Here is a 24008-nt window from a genome sequence, read left to right on the forward strand (position 1 = left end):
ATTGACACACATAATACATATAGGATCATTAGGATGGATGTAGAGAACTAGAGAAGGCGTCCGAAAAGAAAACTTTTGTTGACTTTTCCTTGTAAGACACCATGCTCATGTAATTTAGTAATTGTAACAGTTCATTACTTTAACTCAACATTTCTTTACCATCCTGCGGCAATTCGGCAAAGAAACCAACCAAAACAAAAGGCATTTGATCATATAAAATGTGTAAATACTGTATGTTGAATAAAATTAATTAATAAGACACAAGCAAAACCATTAAACAACTTCCGATTTAATTTGCAACAATTATTCTTGGTGGAGGTCTCCATTACTGCTGTTGGGAAGGTTTCGAAGAAAAAAGACCGTCCTCGTAGTCATTGGAATAAACCCAAGGCTACAAAGGGGGTAGCTGTGGAGAAGCTAGAGGTGAACAACCTCTTCCAAGGGCTAGGGTAGCAGCCCTACATTATCTTAGGCAGAAGCTTTGTTGTGATGTTTGCTGAGATGTACATTAAGATGGTCTTAGGTGTGGATGTTTCATGTCAGTTGTTTTGTTTGGGATGGTGTATGTCTGCGGTCTTTTCTTTTTCTGCTTTTGTTTTATATTTTTATTTTAGCTAGTTTGGTTTTTTGCTTTTGGATTTGAATAATTTTATGTGGGTTTTGAGAAATAATTTGAAGAATCTACCTTAACAGAGAGACGTTGTCGACTTGTAATGAAACCTAATTCCGTTTCTCTAAAAAAAATACCTCAAACTACCCCTTTTACGGACCTTCCATTCAGAACAAGACTATAGCTAACCATACTAATCTTTTGCGCCACATACACTACATATTACTTTAAAAACAAAAATAGATAACAAATAATTTAAATTGATCACATTATTGTCTACAAAGTCAAAGTATTACAGGAAAAGATAGAAAAGAAGAGCAATGAGTCCAATATTTAGGTATACATATATTCCAACATTTTGGCAAAGATCTGGATCAGTTTGGGCATCATGTAACTTTGCCTAGCTTGGTCATGACTCATGCATGACTCATGCTAGGCCTCATCAAAAAGCCCGCGGATCAAGTGGGCCGATGGAGGCCCGCCGGCCCTGAGGGCTAAAAGCCCGGCCCGGCCCGTTAAAAAGCCCGCAAAGCCCGCCTCGGGTGGGTAGTGGGCCGGCCCGCAAAAGCTCGGCCCGGCCCGTAGGCCCGGCCCGCCAAAGGCCCGCTAGGCCCGGCCCGTAAAAGCCCATAAAATATTTTATATATATATATATATGTGTGTGTGTGTGTGTGTGTGTGTGTTTATATATATATATATGTAGATATGTGTGTGTGTGTGTTTATAAATATATACACACACACATATAGATATATATTTGTGTGTGTTTATATATATATATGTGTGTGTGTGTGTGTGTGTTATATAGATATATCTATATATGTGTGTGTGTTTATAAATATATATATATATATATATATATATATATATCATGTATGTGTGTGTGTTTATATATATATAGAGATATATATATATATGTGTGTGTGTGTGTGTGTGGAAGTTCTTATACTTCTATATAAAATATGTGCATATATATATATATATATATATATATATATATTCTAAATATCGGTTGACCAATTCGATCGGATTCGAAAATATGGTGAAATTGGCTAAATTTTTTACCACACTCATAATTTATTGTAATAAACTCATCCAACGGTCGGTTTTTCCATTGTCTTTGAATTGATAGGGGTTGCTCTTAGGAGTGTATGATATATAAATATAGGTTTATAAGAGTAACTACGTTTGACCTAGTTGATCGAATTCGAAACGATAACCAAATTTGCTAGATTTTTTACAACCACCATAAAATATTACAATCTCTCAATCGAGCGGTTGGTTTCTCCAAATTCATCTTCCACTTCATGGTTGTTTTAGAATGGACCTCAACAATTTAAATGCAATGTATAAGTCATACAACTTTAGGAGACAAATTAGTATAGGCCAACGTATTTGTAATTAAAAATTAAAATTTTTATCTTATGTCCACACACATCCATCGATGAATTATTTACAAGCGTGATGTAAAAAAATAAACAAGTTTTGCGTTCATCACGCCATCGGTCAACCAAGAAAACATGCAAGTGACTACAGTTGACCAATCCGATCGAGTTCGAAACTATGGTGAAATTGACTAAATTTTTAACCACACTCATAATTTATTGTAATAATCACATCCAATGGTCGGTTTTCCCATTTTCTTTGAATTGATAGGGGTTGCTCTTTGGAGCGTGTGATATATAAATATAGGTTTAGAAGAGTAACTAGGTTTGACCTAGTTGATCGAATTCGAAACGAAAACCAAATTGGCTGTATTTTTTACAACCACCATAAAATATTACAATCTCTCAATCGAGCGGTTGGTTTCTCCAAATTCATCTTCCACTTCATGGTTGTTTTAGAATGAACCTCAACAATTTAAATGCAATGTGTAAGTCATACAACTTTAGGAAGAAAATTGGTATAGGCCAATGTGTTTGTAATTAAAATTAATTTTTTTTATCTTATGTCCATGCACATCCATCGATGGAATATATACAAACGTGATGTGAAAAAATAAGCACGTTTCGCGGTTGTCACGCCATCGGTCAACCAAGAAAACATATAAGTGACTACGGTTGACCAATCCGATCGAATTCGAAAATATGGTGAAATTAGCTAAATTTTTTATCACACTCATAATTTATTGTAATAAACTCATCCAACGGTCGGTTTTTTCATTTTCTTTGAATTGATAGGGGTTGCTCTTTGGAGTGTATGATATATAAATATAGGTTTATAAGAGTAACTACATTTGACCTAGTTGATCGAATACGAAACGATAACCAAATTGGCTAGATTTTTTACAACCACCATAAAATATTACAATCTCTCAATCGAGCGGTTGGTTTCTCCAAATTCATCTTCCACTTCACGGTTGTTTTAGAATGGACCTCAACAATTTAAATGTAATGTATAAGTCATACAACTTTAGGAGACAAATTAGTATAGGCCAACGTATTTGTAATTAAAAATTGAAATTTTTATCTTATGTCCACACACATCCATCGATGAAATATTTACAAACGTGATGTAAAAAAATAAGCAAGTTTTGCGTTCATCACGCCATCGGTCAACCAAGAAAACATGCAAGTGACTACAATTGACCAATCCGATCGGGTTTGAAACTATGGTGAAATTGACTAAATTTTTAACCACACTCTTATTTTATTGTAATAATCACATCCAACGGTCAGTTTTCTCATTTTCTTTGAATTGCTATATGTTGCTCTTTGGAGTGTATGATGTATAAATATAGATTTATAAAAAATTAGTGCCTTTAAAAATTTATTTATCAATAAATTAGTATCTATATATAAATAAAGATTTTTTTTTGGTACAATATAGAATTATAGATATGTTATCTTTGATTGTATTTGATCATTATCCAATGAATTTCCAAAGCTTGATTAAAAAAAAAAATATTTGTGTCTTTAAATATTTATTTATACATAAAGCCCGCAAGGCCCGGCTCAAAAAAGCCCGCAAGGCCAAGCCCGGCCCGGCCCGAAAAAGCCCGCAAAGCCCGCTTTATATGGACGGGCTTGGATCCGTCTATTTTTAATAAAGCCCGGCCCGGCCCGGCCCGCTATTATTTAAAAATATAACAAGGCCCGGCCCGGCCCAAGCCCGCTATGAATGGCCCGGCCCGGCCCGTTGATGACCCCTAACTCATGCATGCACGTTAATTGTATATATGGTATGGACTGTAGAATTGATTATGACACTTATAAAACCATGTGGTTATGTCCTTAAAGTAATATATACAAATTTGGACGCATTGCATTATTGATCTCAGTCTTTTGAGAGTTACATTTTTAAATCTCCGTAATAAGTAACCAAATGGCTGTTACCATCTTTGATAAGTGCACAGTTATGGGAAGCTGTCAGCTTTCTATCATATCTGCAAAGTGCAAACCCACTATTTATGTTCCCTTGACAAACTCTTTATAGTTCTGTCTCCATGTTGTTAATTTCTTTTTGCTTTTTCATCTTTCCTGTTAATTGATGTTTGTTTGTTCCATGTGCAGGTATTGGTATGCGTTCTTGTTTTTTTTTGGTCAAGGGGATCGATTAAGCTGCCCCAAAGCTAGCCCAATAGGCAGATAATAAAAACACTTAACCAGTCTGTTGGACAGGCCCAACCAGACAGAAACTAGAAAGGAAAATTAATTTCCTCCTGAGCTCCAAAAGAGCCAGAATCAGGAAATTAATCCTTAAAACAATGAAAACTAAAGCATAGGCCCGATAAGAGGCCCAGCCCACTACTGAAACCCTTGCTGTCCAACCCGCGCCACCAGCCACGAACCATCGTCGAAGTAAAGCCATAAGAAGAACAACCAGAAATTCTGTAATGGTGAACCGTTGCCATTCAACTCCTACAACACAAATCAAAATAGAACCAACAACCAAAAGGATGAGATCCCTCATAACAACATCGTTTCCTCCACCATCAAGACCAAGAAGAAGCCATGGCTGAACAGGATCAGAGATCCAAAGCAAAGAACCAGAACAAGAACAGTAACAATGGAGAATGGGGGTGAAAAACCCATGCGTGAGCACCCATACTCGCCTAGGTAAGTGACTTGCACTTTTAAATTGCAGCCATGAGATACCTGTTAGAGGTTGAGGATAGAGGGAAGAGATCTGATATGGGGTTGGTTGATTTTTGACCTGGAAACGTGAGGGATCTTCTGACAATGAGAAGAAAAATAAAGAAAAAACGAGGAACAAAATCCTCCCTTGCTGGACATAGCCAGGATATACACCACAGAGGGTACAAAATCACCACAAGGGTGAGAGAAAGCTCGAAAAGCTTGAGGAAGGAGATGATGAACAGTGTCGATGGAAGGACAGAGACTCAGAGTCCAAGCCGTAGCTAGAGTGTCCTCCCCCATCTCTTCAACCGTCAATCTAGATCAGGATGGATCAAGATCTGGGTGAGAGAGTGGGGGGAGGGGATTTGAAATTCAGATCTGGTTCCTAGAGAGAGAGAGGCTCTGGTTGCGGGGAGGATGAGAGAAACCCTCTGCAAGTTTGAAAACACTCTGTGACTAGCCTGGTATGCGTTCTTGTTACCAACACTAATATATTATTTTCGTTTGGGTGTAACTGGTGCAACAATTTCTACTATTATATCTCAGTATGTGATTCTTGATAGTTTTCTCATATTATACCCTTTTATTTTGGCTTTACTTGGCAAGTGAATGGTCTTGAATTTTTGGTTTCAGATACACCGTCACATTTTTAATGATCTGGTTTTTAAATAAGAAAGCAGTACTATTGCCTCCAAAGATTTGATCATTGTAATTTGGTGGATACATAAAATCTGGTAAGTTCTGTCACTCATGCTGATAAACCCTCCCCATGAAGTTTAGACATAAAACTCTTGCTGTATTATCTTGGCCATGACTCATATAGGTAGGTAAGAGAGCTGTTTTAGGGTTTAGGTTTGGGGCCATGGGTATATAAATTATGGAATTTGGTCTTCCCGGGGGCGAGGTAGGGGTTTTCGTATGGCATACACGAAGATGTTTTGGTTTTAGAAGGCTTGGTTTGTTGAGAGTCAAAAAGAACCAAGAAACAAAGGAATTTTAGGGTTTTCTAATATGTGTTATTAATCTTCTCCAAGAATGGAGTATATATACAAGATACAACTGTCTATGTCCTATTAGGAAACAAAACAGAAGAGAATATTCCTAATAATACACAAGATATACAACCATAATAATACACGGTATAACTCACGCCAACACTCCCCCTCAAGTTGGTGCATACAGATCATGGATGCCCAACTTGGCGAGTGAGTCATAAAAAAACTTTACTTGAGAGAGCCTTTGTGAGAATATCTGCCAACTATTCTTCAGTAGGAACGAAAGGAAACAAAATGACCTTTCTATCAAGGTTTTCTTTAATGAAATGTCGATCTACCTCCACATGTTTCGTACGATCATGCTGAACAAGGTTGTGAGCAATTTCAATTGCAGCCTTATTATCATAATAAAGCGGCACAGCCTTGTTCTGCTTGAACCCTAAATCTCTCAACAAATTTCTCAACCACAACATCTCACAAAGTTCTCGGGCCATTCCTCTATACTCTGCTTCTGCACTAGAACGAGCCACCACCTTCTGTTTCTTGCTCTTCCACGTAACCAAGTTACCACCTACAAATGTGAAGTAGCCCGAAGTAGACCGGCGATCTGTAATACTACCTGCCCAGTCTGCATCTGTGTATCCAGAAATATCTAGGTGACCGTATTTTGAAAAAATTAACTCCTTCCCTGGAGCAGACTTTAAATACCGCAAAATACGAAATACAGCACCCATATGAGCCTCACTGGGATTATGCATAAACTGACTCACCACACTAACTGCATAAGCTAAATCCGGTCTAGTGTGAGACAAATAAATCAACCGTTCGACTAACCTCTGGTATCTCGCTTTATTTGTAGGTACTTGATCCAAATACTCTGCTAATCGATGGTTCTATTCGATAGGAGTATCGGCAGGTTGACAGTTAAGCATACCTGTTTCTGCCAACAAGTCTAGAACATACTTTCTTTGACTCAACACAATACAATCCTTCCCACGAGCAACTTCAATTCCCAAGAAATATTTCAAGTTACCCAAATCTTTCATCTCAAATTCAGAAGATAACTGACCTTGTAACCTTTGAATCTCCTCCAAGTCATCACCTGTCACAACCATGTCATCAACATAAATAATCAAGGCAGTCACTTTACCATACTGGCGTTTGAGGAACAAGGTATGATCAGAATTGCTCTGCCGGTACCCAATTTTCTTCATGAACTTGGTAAACCGGCCAAACCAAGATCTGGGAGACTGCTTCAGACCATAAAGAGACTTCTTCAATTTGCACACCACTTGCTCTTTAGTGGAAGTACCATAGCCAGGAGGCAAATCCATATAAAACTCTTCATGCAGATCACCATGCAAGAATGCATTCTTAACATCAAACTGTTGCAAAGGCCAATCAATATTCGCAGCTAACGAAAGAAGTACCCGAATTGTGTTAATTTTGGCCACTGGTGCAAACGTCTCATCGTAATCCACCCCATACTTCTGAGTATAGCCTTTAGCTACTAATCTAGCCTTGTACCTGTCCACCGATCCATCCGAATTGTGCTTCACGGTAAACACCCACCGACAACCAACCGTCTTCTTTTCGGGCGGTAATGATACTAATTCCCACGTAAAATTCTTCTCAAGAGCATCCATTTCGACTGTCATTGTTTGCATCCACTTCTCATCCTGCATTGCATCCTGCACTTTACTAGGAAGAGACACAGAAGATAATTGATTCACAAAGGCAACATAAGGTTTAGACAGCCTATGGGTCGACACATAATTAGCAACAGGGTATTTAGTTTTTGCATTGAGTGTGGGTTCATAGCGTTTGGGGGGCTGACCACGGTTTCACCGACTAGGCACATGTTTGGTGGGAACACACTTTGACATAGAAGATGGATTAGACAAAAAAGGAGGAGAAGGTACCTCAGGTGACGTGGGGGCAAGTGAGACCTCTGAAGAAGAAGGGGGACTGTGCAAAGCAACTGAATCAAACCCACTGGTATCAACAACGGAATCGGAATCTGGAACTGCTGCATCTCCGGCCGACTGGATGGAATCTGGAAGCGAACTGCTGGATCGGGAACTGCTGCAGCTCCGTTTCGGATGCCTATCTTCTGCCGATCCCCCCAGGTCTAGATCCCCATCTCCGGGCGACCCAACTCCCGACGCGAACTGCCGTGCCCGATGCCCATCTCGGGCCGACCTGATATCCATATCCACAGTCGGCCCATCTCCAGACGACTGGACGTTCTCTCCCGGGTCGCAAGGTCCAAAGCAGACCCGAAGCTCCGTTCCCGGGTCGCGGGGTCCAAACCGGACCTGTTGTGGATCGGTGGACTGGGTAAGTGGTCGATCTGTGTTATGCGGTGGCCGGAGTTGTTAGGCTCCTGTTGGAGTGATGTGCTGCGTTTGTTAGAGGGGGGACCAATCAGTGGGCAGCTGTCCTTGGAGGTGGGACCCATCAGTGGGCAACTATCCTCTTTGTCACATTCAGTTCCCAAAGTCTCTGTGTCACGTTCAGTGCCCAAATACTCCAGACCATAGAACTCAGGCCTCCCATCTTGCCGACTGAACAAATCTTCATAGTAACAAGGCTTCTCCCCCTGACGATGAGTCACAGGAGGTGAAAAATAACAGGCATCTTCATTGAACGCAACGTTCATAGTGACATAAAATTTTTGTAGCCTTTCTGATGAGAACCATATCCCACAAACACACACTTAAGGGCTCTGGCATCCAATTTTGTCCTCTGATTCTTATACAGATGAACATAAGCAACACAACCAAAGACACGAGCAGGAAGGGTGTTAGATGATGGAATAGAAACGTTGTGAGACAAAACCTCAAGTGGGACATGACCTTGAAGAGAGGTAGATGGAAGACGGTTGATAAGATGAGAAGCACACAAAATAGCCTCTCCCCAAAGATACGTAGGCATGTTAGCACTGAGTAAAAGAGACCAAGCCATGTCGAGAAGATGACGGTTTTTCCGTTCAGACACCCCATATTGCTCGGGAGTTTGTGGACATGAGGTTTGATGTATTATGCCATGCTGTTGGAAATAATCATGAAAAGAATGATTGACAAACTCACCCCCGTTATCGGAACGAAAAACCTTAACATGAGCATCATATTGAGTACAAATAAGACTATGGAATGCTGTAAAAGCAGTGAAAACAGAATCTTGGGACTTAAGCAAAACAACCCAAGATAATCGAGTAAAGTCATCAATGAATAACACAAAATATCGCATTCCAGAAAGGGTAGAATGTTTAGAAGGACCCCACACATCTGAATGAATTAACTCAAAAGGCATAGTACTAGAATGAAAACTTGAAGGATAACTAGACCTATGACTCTTAGCCAAAGCACAAGTTTCACAATGTAGGTTAGACTCACTAACTCCAAAAAACAATGAAGGCATGGACTTCTTCATAACTCCAAAAGATGGATGACCCAACCGCTGGTGCCACAACCATAGTTCACTCAATCGGTCAGAACTCAACGTCAGGGCCAAAGGTGGTTCCGGTGCTTGTGTTGGCTCTGCGTACATGTAATCCAAGTGAAACAGTCTTCCCCTCAGGTCTCCCTTGCCCATGATCACCTTGGTGCACAGATTTTGAAAAATAACGTACATTGGGTAAAATGTTACAGAGCACTTATTTTGTGACCCCAACTGGGAGACAGATAAAAGATGATGAGACAACGAAGGTACATAAAGCACATCATGCAATACAATGGATGGTGTAACCTGAACATACCCAATACCTGAGACCGGAAAAGATGCACCATTCGCGTTAGACACATGAGATATAGAGGGGGATGACATAGACATAAAGAATGACTTATCATAGGTCATATGGTCAGACGCACCAGAATCAATTATCCAAGTATCACTACCAGTAAAGTCAGAAACATGTAAAGCAACACCAATTTTACCTCGAGTTTCCTTAGTCAAGGAAACATTACCCTTTGAGGGATCTTGTCCCTCAATGCTATAGAAGTCAGGTTCTGGCACTAATTGAATTGCAACTTTGCCTCTTTGACCACCACCGCGTCCTCCACGACCTCCAGAATTATTGCCTCCTCTCCAACCAGAGTTGCTGTAATTAAACATTCGTAGCTTAGGGCATTGATTCTTGAAATGTCCAGCTTCCTTGCAATAGTTACAAGTCATTTGGTTATAATTCTGATTCTGCTGATATCCCTGAGTCCGTGGTTGATACTGGTTCTGAGACGGAACTAGGGTAGATGGGGATGTAGCATGGATTGCCAAACTAGAAATTTCAGTATGAAGGTTCTGAGCGACAGCCTTGTTACCTTCATCTCTTCGGATATAAGCAAAAGCTTGCTCCAACGTAGGTGGAGTTGCAAGACGCAATAACTCATTCTTTGCCCCTTCAAAGTGAGGGTCCAAGCCAGCAAGAAAAATATGGACACGCATCTTGTCCTGCTCATTCCGATAGGAATTAATATCCGCTTCACAAGTCATAGGATTAGGGTTCCTCTGATCAAGTTCCTGCCAAATTGTCTTCAAATTTGCATAAAAGGTTGCAACAGGCTGTCCACTCTGAGTTATTTTGAAAGCTTTGACATTCAATTCATGAACACGAGCAAAATCACTCCCATCATAATATGTAGCAGCAACAGAATCCCAAATTGCTTTGGGAGAATCATAGTTAGCAAATAATCTCATCACCTCCGGAGTCATAGCTAGCTTTGAGAAGAATTTCCATCACATTATTATTTTCCGTATCCCATTCATCAGCTTTTGGACCTGCAATAGGTCTTGCTGCACTACTGGTAACATAACTCCACTTTCCAATCCCCTGAATATGGATCTTCATAAGTCTCTACCATAACTGATAATTGGTACGATCAAGTTTGACACCAAAACTGGAGTTATCTGTGACATTCTGAACAATTAGGACTTCATGGGCCACAGAACTTGTCTCTCCAGACTCACTTTTCCCGTTAGTGATCTTCAAGTCCACCATCTCTTTCTTCCGTAAATGCTAAATAAAGTTGTGACAATTGTAGCAACAGAGGGCACTGACCAATGAATATTCAAAGAAACAAATATTCAAAGAAACAAACTGTTGGCTTTATTAAAGATTATCTTCTCCAAGAAACCAAGGTGTCCAGCAACCAATCAATACAAGGAGGAGGTCAGCAACAATAACAATCAAGGCCAAAGAGGGGGACCACCAATCAACAGCCACGAACTAGATGGACAGATTAATTCCCAAAAGAACAAGGACCACCAATCTCAAACCAATCGAACCAAAAGAACCAGCAAACAAATCCAAAAAAGGCCGAGAGACAAAAGATCAAAGCAAACAAAGTTTCTCGCAGCGGAAACCGAATAGCACAACCGAGTCCGAATGGATCTCGACTCTGATACCAAGTCAAAAAGAACCAAGAAACAAAGGAATTTTAGGGTTTTCTAATATGTGTTATTAATCTTCTCCAAGAATGGAGTATATATACAAGATACAACTGTCCATGTCCTATTAGGAAACAAAATAGAAGAGAATGTTCCTAATAATACACAAGATATACAACCCTAATAATACACGGTATAACTCACGCCAACATTGAGTTCACCACAACCATCTGCAAATGTGAAAATGATCATAGCAGTCATTTTACTTTATCACCATACAATTTAGATGAGAAGAACTTTTGAACAAAATGCTTGAAGTAAAGAAGGAAATATAATTCAATAGAAGACTATGAGTTCATTCATGCAGAACAACCGAATTATATTCAAAGGTAATCCATGAACTGAGGGGTTGTCTAGAGTACTTGGATGTTTATCATACACTCATTTACATCTAATTGAACCAAAATTACAATTAAGTTGAACCAAATTTACAACATTAACAACAAAGTTATCACATTTGTTTTACAAATTTACATATAATTGAACCAAGTTACTACATCGACAACAATTTGTTTATAAACTTGTAAAAATATCGTAGGTGGAGTAATTACCTGTAGTAGAACTAAAATTACGCAAAAAATAACTCTATTTACCACAATGACAACAAAATTGTTGTCAGATCTGTAAATGAGTGTATCACATACATACAGGTACCGTAGAATTTCCCCATGAACTTATTCGTGCAAAGAAAAACTAAAAAATTTGAAATCTGTCTTTTCATTTATCCAGTATCAAAACTCATATAGGAAAATACCATCTTTTCCAGTGATGTTTCAATTATATCATTGGATGAATAGCAATACAGAATTATTATAGTAGTTGAATTCGATTGTGGATTGAGTAATCTGATTGTTATATTTTGATGTTTCACTTCTCATTGTATTGTGGTCGAAGTACATGTAAAACTGTTTCTTTTCTTCGTAAATAATCTTCTCGGTTACGTTCCTTTTTCAAAATTCTTTACCTAATTGCCTTAATTTGGAACTCTGGGATGAGATAGGTGGTTTTCTTCTGGGAAGAACTCTTGCTGTTCCCACGACCATGACATTAGGAACATCAATGGCTGCTCGTCAAGGTCCAGTAGCTATGGCTGCTCATCAGATATGTATACAAGTATGGTTGGTTGTATCCCTTCTAACTGATGCACTCGCTACCTCTGGTCAGGTATTAGCTTCGTATTCATCATCATAATTCGTTCTCATTTGATGTTATTGAGGAAAGAAATCCTTCGTGAGTTGGAGTCTTAGTTGTCATGATCTGCAGTATCACACTATCACCACAAGTTAATTAGAAGATTTGAATTACTATAATTAGTCCTACAATTGTGGAGTAGGAGACTTATACTTCTTGTATAAAAGCTTGTAAACTGTTTTGTATCAATTAAGAGAATTATTATATTCTTCACACTATCAAATTCTTTATGGTATCAGAGCAATCGCTCTTGAGTACCTAGAAACCTATAACACAAATACCCTATGGCTGGTGACAAAGAAGAGAAGTCCCTGGATTCACCAAGCAAGGGCTCAGAGACTTCCAAAACCTCAGCACCATGGGAGAATGTAAATCATCCCCTTTTCCTCCATCACTTGGATCAACCGGGGGCTGTTCTTGTCTCACAGCCGCTGGTGGAAGACAATTATACAAACTGGGTCCAGTCAATGACTATGGCACTCACAATCAAGAACAAGAAGGGCTTCGTAGATGGAACCCTCACAAAACCTACACATAACCCCGATGAACAGAGGCAGTGGGAACGCTGCAATACTCTTGTTAAAACCTGGCTACTAGGTGCGATGTCGAAAGAAATTTCAGGCAGTGTCATTCACTGCAGAGATGCAAGAGGTATGTGGTTAGAACTGAAGGAGCTAGCGCTTTTCTCACACTAACACTGTGTCCTTGTTCCAGATAGAAAACGTCATCCATGATTGTGAACAGGGTACAAACTCTGTCACATCATTTTTCACAAAGCTCAAGGCCTTATGGGATGAAAAAGATGCTCTGTGTGGTTTTCCTCCTTGCAACTGTGAGGCTGCTACTAAAGTTAAGGCCTACATCGAAACTCAGAAAACCATGATGTTTTTGATGGGGCTCAACGAGAGCTATGCGCAGACACGGAGCAATATTATCAGCATGGATCCTCTCCCATATTTGAACAAAGCCTATGCAGCAGTGTTACAGCATGAGAAATAGACAGCAGTGTCTAATGTGAAGCCGGCGTCCTCATCTGAAGCTTCGACTTTCTTTGTCAAAAGGACTGCACGTGATTTTCAAACAATAGAAGGAGAGGCCAAATTTTGTGAGAAGTGTAACATGACTAACCACAATACCAAGAACTATAGGGCACATCTCAAGTATACCTATTGTAATGGTAAGGGTCACACTTTCGAGTACTGCCGTAGACGGAAGAAGATCATGGGAGAAGGCCAAAGCAGTTCCAGAACCAATCATGTAGGGTTGATGAATGAGAGCAAAGAAGATATGCCGACCTTTCCATTGTCACAAAGTGAATGCCAGCAAATGATAGGGCTCTTGAGCAAAATTAAAACAGCAACTACCAATACCAACGATGGGCACCAGCTACTAGAGATGTTGAATTCGAAACAGCCCTCTGCCAATTTCGTTGGTAACATTCCTAACTATGAGGACTTGTCAGGTAAAGCTTTTTCCCTCTCTCACGATAATAAAGATGTGACATGGATTCTTGACAGTGGGGCTAGTGACCACTGTCACGCCCCTGATTTTTTACACAAATAAAAATCGATATATAATCTCATAATTATACATGCGTGAACGTCCAGTCATCAATATCAATTACCTGGAAACTTTTTCCCTTTAAACTACACACATATTGATGCCCTGAACCTACTATGTCAATATTGACCCACTCCACAGAGTCATATATTATATAAGCTTACGAATTAAATTGTCAACAACAAGATAAAACGTAAATGCTCCTCAGAGCTCACTACAAGCGGAAGTCTTTATAACAGTAAAGTCACAAAATTGGCTTCCTACCGTAATGCTGCCAGCACGCCACCTCAGGTTCAGCCACGATTACCCTGACCTGCAAGATTAACCCCTACACTGTTTGAATGGTGCACTGGGTTGCCACACAACAAACCAGGTAAGCTTTTGCAAGCCCGTATGAGTAAACTCAAAAATACAAAACATAAACACATTCTTAAGTCACCTCAACCTAACCACGATAAGCACATAACTCACAACTACAACCATCTGTTTCAAAATCTTCCATAACATGCTTACGTAGGTCAACTCGTGACTAAACTACATGCTCAGATTCTCAACCTAGCATCCCATTACACAAATTTCCCGTCAAACAAAACCTCCTCAGATAATGTTTGGAAATCCCTTGACGCACAACGACAAATCACAAGGATCACACTCGTTTCCTTCCCACCGGAAGCCTTTGTCATCAACATGACATCAAGGTGAAAACAATGAATCACCTTCCTATCCTCATACAGAGCACAATCGTCACCACTATGGTCTTCAAGATAAATCAAACCATCAATCAATAAAATCAAGAAGAAACAAGGCAATCACAATTCAAAACAAGCAAAACAAGTCATAGTAATCGTCATAACCCCACACTCTGACTTCCATAGGTAGCTCTGACTATCACAGCAGTCCTCTCGATCTTTGTTAACTTAATAACAATTCAACTCCGCTACCGAGCTGTCATCACACAGATTTCACCGATCATCACACAGATAGCCATCATCCTACTGATCATCACACAGATAGCGATCATCCAACTAATCATCACACAGATATCGCCAGTCATCACACAAATAACGATCATCCAACTAATCATAACACAAATATCGCCGGTCATCACACAGATATCGCCAGTTATCACACAAATAGCGATCATCCAACTAATCATCACACAGATAGCAATCATCACAAAGACTCATTGCTGGTCATCACACAGATAGCAATCATCACACAGACTTCACCGATTTTTCACACAGATATGCCTACACAAGCTTTACATGATAATCATCACAAAGATTCATCAAACTGATGTCATCAATTCATCACACAGATATTCCTACACAAGCTTTACCATATCTTAAATCTCACTTAAGACGGTCATATTAGACCCATGGTATCTCAACACATGATATTCTACAATCACAACTCAATACACAATTTCACCAATCATCACACAGATAGTAATCATCCAACTCATCACACAGGTTCCACCAATACATACATATATATATATACATATCACGCAATATATATATACATGGTCATCCACTCAGGAATGCCACTAATACCACTATAGTCACAGTTAATCCCATAACTCCAAGACAATATGGTAATTTGGCTCATAACGAATATCGTGAGATTTACTCACCTCTGAATCCCGCTACGTCTTCACACGCTAACCAAGACAAGAACAAATCGTCGCAATCCGCTCAACACAAGCCTGTCAAGTACCTAAACACATAAGGTCTCTACTTAGTAACAATTCACAAACGATTTAAGTCTGAAACCCCTGTTTTGAACTAAAATCCCCAATTTGACACCAATCGAGGCGAAACCACATCCGAGACCACCCAATGTCTCCGGAATACTTCTATGATCGATATGTCAAAACCACAAGTTGATCGAACGCTCGAATCCTCACGGATCGAAACATCGAACGGTCCGAAACAGTAAAAACCCTAGCATGCTCATACGATCTCCAAAAATTACATATTGTATATCGAAATGCTCGTATCGACAAGTAGATCGAAATCAGGAACAAAAACTATCCTGAGGTGGCCGGAAAACACTAACACTGTGGCGGCGCTGCCGCCAAACCAAACTCGGAATTAGGCAAAACTTCCAACACCAAAGTTCTTCATCTCAACCCCAATTTCAACTTTCATAACTACAACAAAGTGCAATTATAAACCAATCGATCGAATTTTACCTTAGAACAAATCGGACCGATTGAAACCCTAGAATTTCAATTCCAAAATTCGACCTCCACGAGTTGAATCGATGCAAGTCACTTTGGGAGAAGCATCCACGTCCTCAGGGCTCCAAAAGCCCTCAAGAACCACCGGCTATGGCGGCCGGAATCGCCGACTCCGATCAAGGTGATATGCAGCTCCTCCGCGGCCTCTTCTCGACCTTGCCATGCTCACCACAGCTCGACCCACAATGAAACACCTCCACAAACGTGTAGACGAGGTCGAGGCGAGCAAAATCCCCTTTTGAATCGAAGCAAACGGTGGCCGGAGGAGGGAGAACGACGCCGACGAAAATGGAGGCTGCACACGGGCTCGGGAGAGAAGAAGGCTCGGGTTTCCTTTTTGGGAAATATGGGCTCTTTTGCAATTTTCCCAAAAATTCGTCATTTTATACTAAAATGGAAAGTTTTTCCGAAGCCCATAACTTCTTCATACGAACTCCGATTGACGCGTTCCATATGTCCACGAACTCGTATCGACGCGCTCTACAACTCTCATAAAGGAAGTTTTTGGAGAATCCCAACGAATAAAAAGTCAAACTTCACACGACCTCCTAAACTGTGAGATTCGAATAATTATTCGTCCGAAACACTTCCGCTCTATCCACGAGCCACAAAACCGTCCAATAACCACCAATTAAATTCCGGAAAATCCTCGAAAAATAAATACAAATTTCCGGGGCATCACACATAGTTTGTAGTTATTCTTTCCTTACATCCCTCCAACCTGTGTCCAATCGAACAGTGAAGTTGCCTGATGGTACCACGTTACCGGTTTCCCACATAGGGACAGTGAAATTTTATCCACACTTTGTTCTTCACAACGTGCTTTGTGTCCCATTGTTTCACCTCAATCTCATATCTATCAGTAAACTTGCTTTTGACTCTCTTTACATCACCATATTTCTTAAGCAAGTTTGTTTTATACAGGACCTTCGCTCGGGGAGGATGATTGGGACGGGAGCTGAAAGTGAGGGACTATACTGTCTCAACATGCCAAGGAAAGGAACGTGCAATGTGGTGGAGACCAAGACACCTGACATATGGCATCAAAGACTCGGACACCCATCCAGTAGAGTATCATTGTTGTTTCCCTTCCTGCAAAATAAATCTTGCGATGCAAGTCATTGTTCTATTTTCCCTTTAGCTAAACAAACCAGAAGACCTTTTCCTTTGAGTATTTGATCTAGTAATTCTTGCTTTGATTTAATTCATGTGGACATATGGGGCAGCTATCACATCCCGTCTCTCTCTGGAGCACAATATTTCCAAACTATTGTAGATGATTACTCTAGGAGCACTTGGGTCTATCTCATGCATCACAAATCAGAAGCATGAGCTCTACTTATTCATTTCGTCAACTTAGTCGAAAATCAATTTGGTAAAAGAATAAAAATTGTTCGGAGTGACAATGGTCCAGAATTTAAGTGCATAGATTTTTATTCTTCCAAAGGCATTTTACATCAGACTAGTTGCATCAACACGCCACAACAAAATGGCGTAGTTGAGCGCAAACACAGACACTTGTTGAACGTTGCTCATGCACTTCTTTTTCAATCACATTTGCCAAAACCTTTTTGGGGTGATGCCATCCTCACCGCTGCATATTTGATAAATAGAACACCCACACCCCTTTTGCAAGGAAAAACACCTTTCGAAAAATTATTTTCCAAATCACCAACCTACTCGCACCTACGTGTTTTCGGTTGCCGTTGTTTTGTGTCTACTCATCCTATTCGTCCTAGCAAATTCGATCCACGTTCTACTGAATGTATCTTTCTAGGTTATCCTCATGGTCAAAAAGGGTATAAAGTCTATAGCTTGAAGGATAAGAAAGTAATGGTGTCCCGTGATGTAATCTTCTTTGAGACAGAGTTTCCTTATCAAGGTGTATCTTCTCCATCTTCGTCTCCTATTAATTCTCCATCAATCCCTCCAATCTTTCCTTCCTCATCCAACTTATTTCCCATTGATAACGACACATCCTTTACTTCCTTATCCAACTCACCACAATTAAATGACCCGTATCTCTCCTCAAATCTCTCAGAATCATCTATTAATCCTCATCCCATAACTTCCGCTGCTGATATTCCTACCAATCCCACAAATAACTCGGACTCTTCTGCTCCTACGTCTTCTTCCCCTTCTCCGTCCAACATTGAACCATTGGACTCATCTATATCCCAAACCACACTTCTACCAAACAATGCACCTCCTTCACTACTTCAGCCACGATGATCTACACGACTAACTAGAGCTCTGACCGCATTGCAAGGCTTTCACATTGAGACAACCCTTCCTTCACGCACTGCACCACCATCATCCTCGAGCGAGGTCAATCTGGCTAACCCCTCAGGTACTCCTCATTCCATTGCTCATGTTCTTTCTTATGACAGACTCTCTCCTCAACTAGAGCTTTCACTAATATCACCCTCGAGAAGGAACCCACATCTTTTTCTCAAGCTATTCTTGAACCACGCTGGAGAGAAGCTATGAACAAAGAGATTCAGGCACTTCAAGAGAACAAAACATGGAGCTTAGTTCCTTTGCCCTCTGACAAGAAACCAATCGGATGCAATTAGGTGTACAAGATTAAACACAATCCAGACGGCACAGTAGAGCTGTATAAAGCTCGTTTGGTTGCGAAGGGTTATAGCCAGGTTTCCAGGATTGATTACCATGAGACTTTCGCTCCAGTTGCCAAACTCACAACAGTTCGAGTATTGCTTAGCCTTGCGGCTTTACAGGATTGGTATCTCCATCAATTAGACGTCACTAACGCCTTCCTCAATGGCGACTTATATGAAGACGTCTGCATGAAGTTGCCTCCTGGTTTCGGACGAAAGGGGGAGAATAGGGTCTGCAAATTACACAAATCATTGTATGGCCTCAAGCAAGCATCAAGGCAATGGTTTTTGAAACTTTCTGCTGCCCTCAAAGCTGGAGGATTCAGTCAGTCCTGGTCAGATTATTCATTCTTCGTTCGAAACGTTGAAGGTAGGTTCATAGCCTTGCTAGTATATGTTGATGATGTTATAGTGGCAGAAAATAATTTGCAAGATATCACGGAGACAATTCAAAGAAATTTCTTGCAAGTCGGTTTAAGCTCAAAGACATGGGCCAATTGAGATAATTTCTTGGTATAGAGGTGGCGAGATCAAAACAAGGCATGGCCTTGTGCCAACGAAAGTATGCGCTAGAGGTTCTTGAGGATGCAGGCTTTCTAGGTGCCAAACCGTCGAAATTTCCTGTTGATCAAAACTTAGTGTTAACACAAGGTGAAGGAGTGGTGTTGAAGGACGCAGCTTAGTATCGTCGATTAGTTGGGAGACTCATATATTTAACAATCACGAGACCCGACCTTGTGTATGCAGTACATATCCTAAGTCAATTTATGGATAGACCACGACAACCTCACTTAGATGCAGCTTACAAGGTGTTAAGATATGTTAAGCAAACTCCAGGACAAGGAATCCTCTTGCCATCCACTGGTCAGCTGGAAATCAAGGCGTATTGTGATGCAGACTAGGCACGTTGCAAGGAAACAAGAAGATCGACTACAGGCTATTGCATTTTCTTAGGAAACGCACCCATCTCATGGAAAACCAAAAAGTAAGGAACAGTATCACGCTCCAGTGCAGAAGCGGAGTACAGGTCTATGGCAACAACATGTTGTGAGATTACATGGATTCAAAATTTGTTAAGGGATTTGAATGTTAAACATGCGCATGCAGTCAAGCTTTTCTGTGATAATCAGGCGGCAATACATATCGCATCAAATCCCGTTTTCCATGAGCGTACAAAACATATTGAGATTGATTGTCATGTTGTACGAGAAAAGGTACAGAGAGGACTTGTTAAAACCATGCACATTCAAACAAAGGAGCAGCCAGCTGACTTGTTCACCAAGCCATTGGGTTCGAAGCAATTTTCAGCACTTTTGAACAAGTTGGATGTAATTAACATACATTCCAACTTGAGGGGGAGTATTGAGGAAAGAAATCCTTCGTGAGTTAGAGTCTTAGTTGTCATGATCTGCAGTATCACCACAAGTTAATTAGAAGATTTGTATTACTATTTTTTTTTTTTTTGAGAAACTGTCAACTCAAATTAAACTAGGAGGAAAACTCCTTTGAAAGTACATCAATAATACAAGAAGGAGGCTCTGAGCCCCAAAATAAAGAACTAGAAGAAGAATGAGCAAAACTAGCTAAATTGTGAGCCACAACATTGGCTTGACGATAAGCATGAGTAAAATAAGAACCTTGCATCTGTTGAAGATGGAAGATAATGTCATCATACACACGACCAATGAAGGAAGTATGGGGGATGACTATATGCTTTGTAGCATGCAAAAGAGTAATAGAATCTGTCTCAAAAATCACAGGAGAAAGGCCTCGCTGAATAGCAAGTGAGACAGCCTCTCTCCCAGCCAAAGCTTCTACCTGCTCAGCAGAAGAAACATTAGAAACTGGAGCATAACAACCACCCAAGCACTGCCCCATATCATCTCGAATTATCACTCCAATCCCACCAGTACCAGTAGCCCCATGATAAGCTCCATCAAAATTTACTTTCACCCATCCTGCACTTGGTGGTTTCCAAGGTACAGCTCTTCCATTCCCCCCATTCTTATTTTTACGATGGTGTCGTTGGTACTCCTGAAGCCTGACAGAAAGAAGCATCACAAAATTGGCCACCACCGTATGCTTATTATCCCATACCCTTGCATTCCTTTCCCTCCATACTCCCCACAAAGTATGGACAAAAATTGCCCATAATTGAGAGGACAGATGAGAAGCACAATACCACAGCCAATCCACAAAATGGAACTGCATTGCTGCACTAGAATAGCCAACCCGTGCTAATCCAGGCACTGCTGCCAAAGTCTCCATCACAAAAGGACAAAACCTGCATAAATGCTCAGCTGTTTCATTCTCCACCCCACAAAGTATACATGTCCCTGACTCCAATGGAACCTGTTTCTCAATTAATCTCTCCACAGTTGGAAGACAATTATTCAACACCTTCCACAAGAAAAATTTAGCTGTACCTGGTAAATTAGCCGACCATAACTTCTTCCATGAATTACGTACCTGGTCAGGAACAACCTCAGCCCTAGCTTCCTCCATTAAAAGTCGGTAAGCACTTTTAACAGAGAAGAGACCCTTGGTATCAAAATGCCAAATCCAACGATCAGTTACTCGCCGGCTACTTAAAGGAATAGAAAGAATAGAAGGTATATCATCACCATGACAAAACTGATACACCAACTCCTCATTCCATTGCCCTTCCCTAGTCAACAAGTCACTAACATGCCAGCTCAGGTCCCTCCCACCCTGAATAGGTAAAAGTCGAAAAGGAGCAGCCTTTGGTACCCACGGGTCAGACAATAAAACATCCTTCCCATCCCCTATTTGCCATCTAGCTCCTTTTTCCAACACACTCCTTGCAGTAAAGATACTCCTCCACGAGAAAGAAGGTGTGGGATGACTCTCAGCTTCCCAGAAGGTAGAATTCGAGAAGTACCTTGCTTTATACATTCTTGCAATCAAAGATGTCGGATACTGCAGAATCCTCCACCCCTGTTTAGCCAACATAGCCATATTAAAAACATGTAAATCTCTAAACCCCATATCGCCCTCCTCCCTAGGCCGGCACAAAAATTGCCAAGACTTCCAATGAATTTTTCTCTTCTCTGTTGTACTTCCCCACCAAAACTTAGCACAAACCTGCTGAAGATCATCACAAATTTTTTTTGTTAATTGAAAACAGCTCATAGCGTACAATTGTGGAGTAGGAGACGTATACTTCTTGTATAAAAACTTGTAAACTGTTCTGTATCAATTAAGAGAATTATTAGGGTCCGTTCGGTATCATTTTGCGATACTGTTTTTTATTTTACTAATTCAAAAACTTATGTAATTTGCGTTCGGTACATTAAATTTGAAAAACAGGGAAAACAAATTTTAGGAAACAATTTAGGAACTATGAATAAATATGGGAAATGACTTTTTGACGTTTTCATTGTTTCCTGAAAACAACCCACCCCGAAATTAGAGAAAGTGATTTATTTATTTTTACCTTTAAGAACATAGATCCACAAAATCTTCTCCTCTCTATCGATCTTTCTCTCTTTCTCTCCCACAATTTCCATTGAGACTTATCTTCTCTTCTCATGATCTCATCTACTTTATCTGCTGTTTTAACTTTCTTCTTCCCTGTCTTTTTCAATCAATTGAAATTTGCAGAATCATGCAGTAGAGAAGAATGAAGGATTTAGAAAATCCCTCTTTCATGTGTCAGATCTAATTTATACGGATGATTTAGGGTGAAAGCTTTGTATTTATGCTTCAATATAATTGGATTATCTCACGGGTTAGAGGAATTAACAACTAAGGTTGGGACATTTGATTGAATTATCTTTTTGAACTAAAGATTCAAGAGCTTGCAATTTCATATGATATATTTTATAAACAAAATTGGGGGATTTGGTTCTTCTTGTTCAATCTCCTTCACAATACTCTGTACCGAACATGTATTTAGATCTTAAAAACTTGTAGTTTAATTCTCTGTTTTCATTCTACAATTCAGTATTTCAAAAAAAAAAAATAGTTTCATAAAACGTTACAGGACACACCCTTATATTCTTCACACTATCAAATTCTTTAGATGTAGTTCAATCATTGTTTTCCGCTTTTCACTTGATCCGAGTTTCACAGATCTAAATTGGGTAACGATTTAAAGTGCATTCCTGCCTACATTTACACATTTGGTTTTGGAGGAATAATTTAGGAGTCAAAGAGCTTATGGATTTAAGTATATTAAACAATCTAAACACCTCTAGGTTTTTTTTAGAACTCAGAAGCTTTTACTAGACTTTCCAAATATACTTTATGGGTCTTTCGTGAAAAATATGTGCCTTTGGTGCATATCACATCAAACTTATAAAGCTAAATTTCTATCTGTAGGCCCTGATTGCGAGTTATTCATCAAAAGGCGAATACAAAATTGTTAAAGAGATTACTGACTTCATGCTGAAGGTAAACTTTAATTGTATGGTTTATAACCTATTTAGTAGATGGATGCTCCCAGATTTTACTGATCTTATTTTATCGTTTATTCATGTTGCTTATTGTGGATGTTTTTCCAGATAGGATTGTTTATAGGTGTTTCATTGGCTGTAATTCTGGGAACATCTTTTGGTTCTATAGCGACCTTGTTCACCAAGGATGCTGCAGTATTGGAGATCCTTAGATCTGGGGTATTGGTATGTATGAAAATTTATGCTTAGTGATTTTACAGAAACTGCAGTTAGTCTTTTATAACAATGCTGATGTTGTCAAATTTGCCACAGTTTGTCAGTGCTAGTCAACCTTTGACTTCTTAATTTAGCTTATGTTTTCGATGGTCTCCATGATGGTGTTTTTGATTTTGCATATGCAGCTCGTGCCATGGTAAGCTGCTTGAAAGAAATCCAGAATTATTGGGCGCTGCAAATGATAGTTGTATACGTTTCTTTTTATTATCTTTTGACAATTTTTAGTTTTACAATAGATGGTCGTGGGTGCAATATCATCCGTCTTTCTGCTATATGCTCCTTCTGTTATCAGTCTTTCTGGGGTTTGGTTGGGTTTGACCTAAGAAGCACCGATACGGGTACGCGTACCCGGATATGATGCGATCGGATACGTGGAAACGGCAAATCTTAAATGTAATTGGATACGGGTACGTGAAGGATACGCCAATTATATATATATATATAGGGCCTCTCAGGTGCGGATATCCGCACTTTTTGCTTAGGTGCGGATTTCCGGTTTGTACCCACTTTCTGATCACATTTTCATATCTTAACCGTTCAGTTTTTAGGTCCTAATGTATAGATCACC

The 24008-nt window shown here is 39.9% G+C and overlaps 1 protein-coding gene across 3 annotated transcripts; it reads left to right on the plus strand.

Annotated features, from left to right (window-relative positions):
• The first annotated feature begins 12142 nt into the window (after nt 1–12142).
• LOC133739824 (protein DETOXIFICATION 45, chloroplastic-like) lies at nt 12143–23948 on the plus strand. Of its 3 annotated transcripts, none has more exons than XR_009860832.1 (5): nt 12143–12293; nt 23091–23162; nt 23273–23389; nt 23477–23576; nt 23677–23945. XR_009860832.1 is itself a non-coding variant. In XM_062167631.1 (4 exons), the coding sequence occupies exons 1-4, from the start codon at nt 12171–12173 to the stop codon at nt 23507–23509; spliced, it is 345 nt and encodes a 114-aa protein (XP_062023615.1). In that variant the 5' UTR covers nt 12143–12170; the 3' UTR covers nt 23510–23948. The 3 variants fall into 3 exon arrangements, 1 of the variants encoding a protein (XP_062023615.1); XR_009860833.1 differs by lacking the exon at nt 12143–12293 and adding an exon at nt 22306–22519 and having other exon boundaries at nt 23677–23942; XM_062167631.1 differs by having other exon boundaries at nt 23477–23948.
• Nucleotides 23949–24008: the final 60 nt, after the last annotated feature.

This window comes from Rosa rugosa, chromosome 3 (genome assembly GCF_958449725.1).
Source record: "Rosa rugosa chromosome 3, drRosRugo1.1, whole genome shotgun sequence".
Classification (NCBI taxonomy): domain Eukaryota; kingdom Viridiplantae; phylum Streptophyta; class Magnoliopsida; order Rosales; family Rosaceae; genus Rosa; species Rosa rugosa.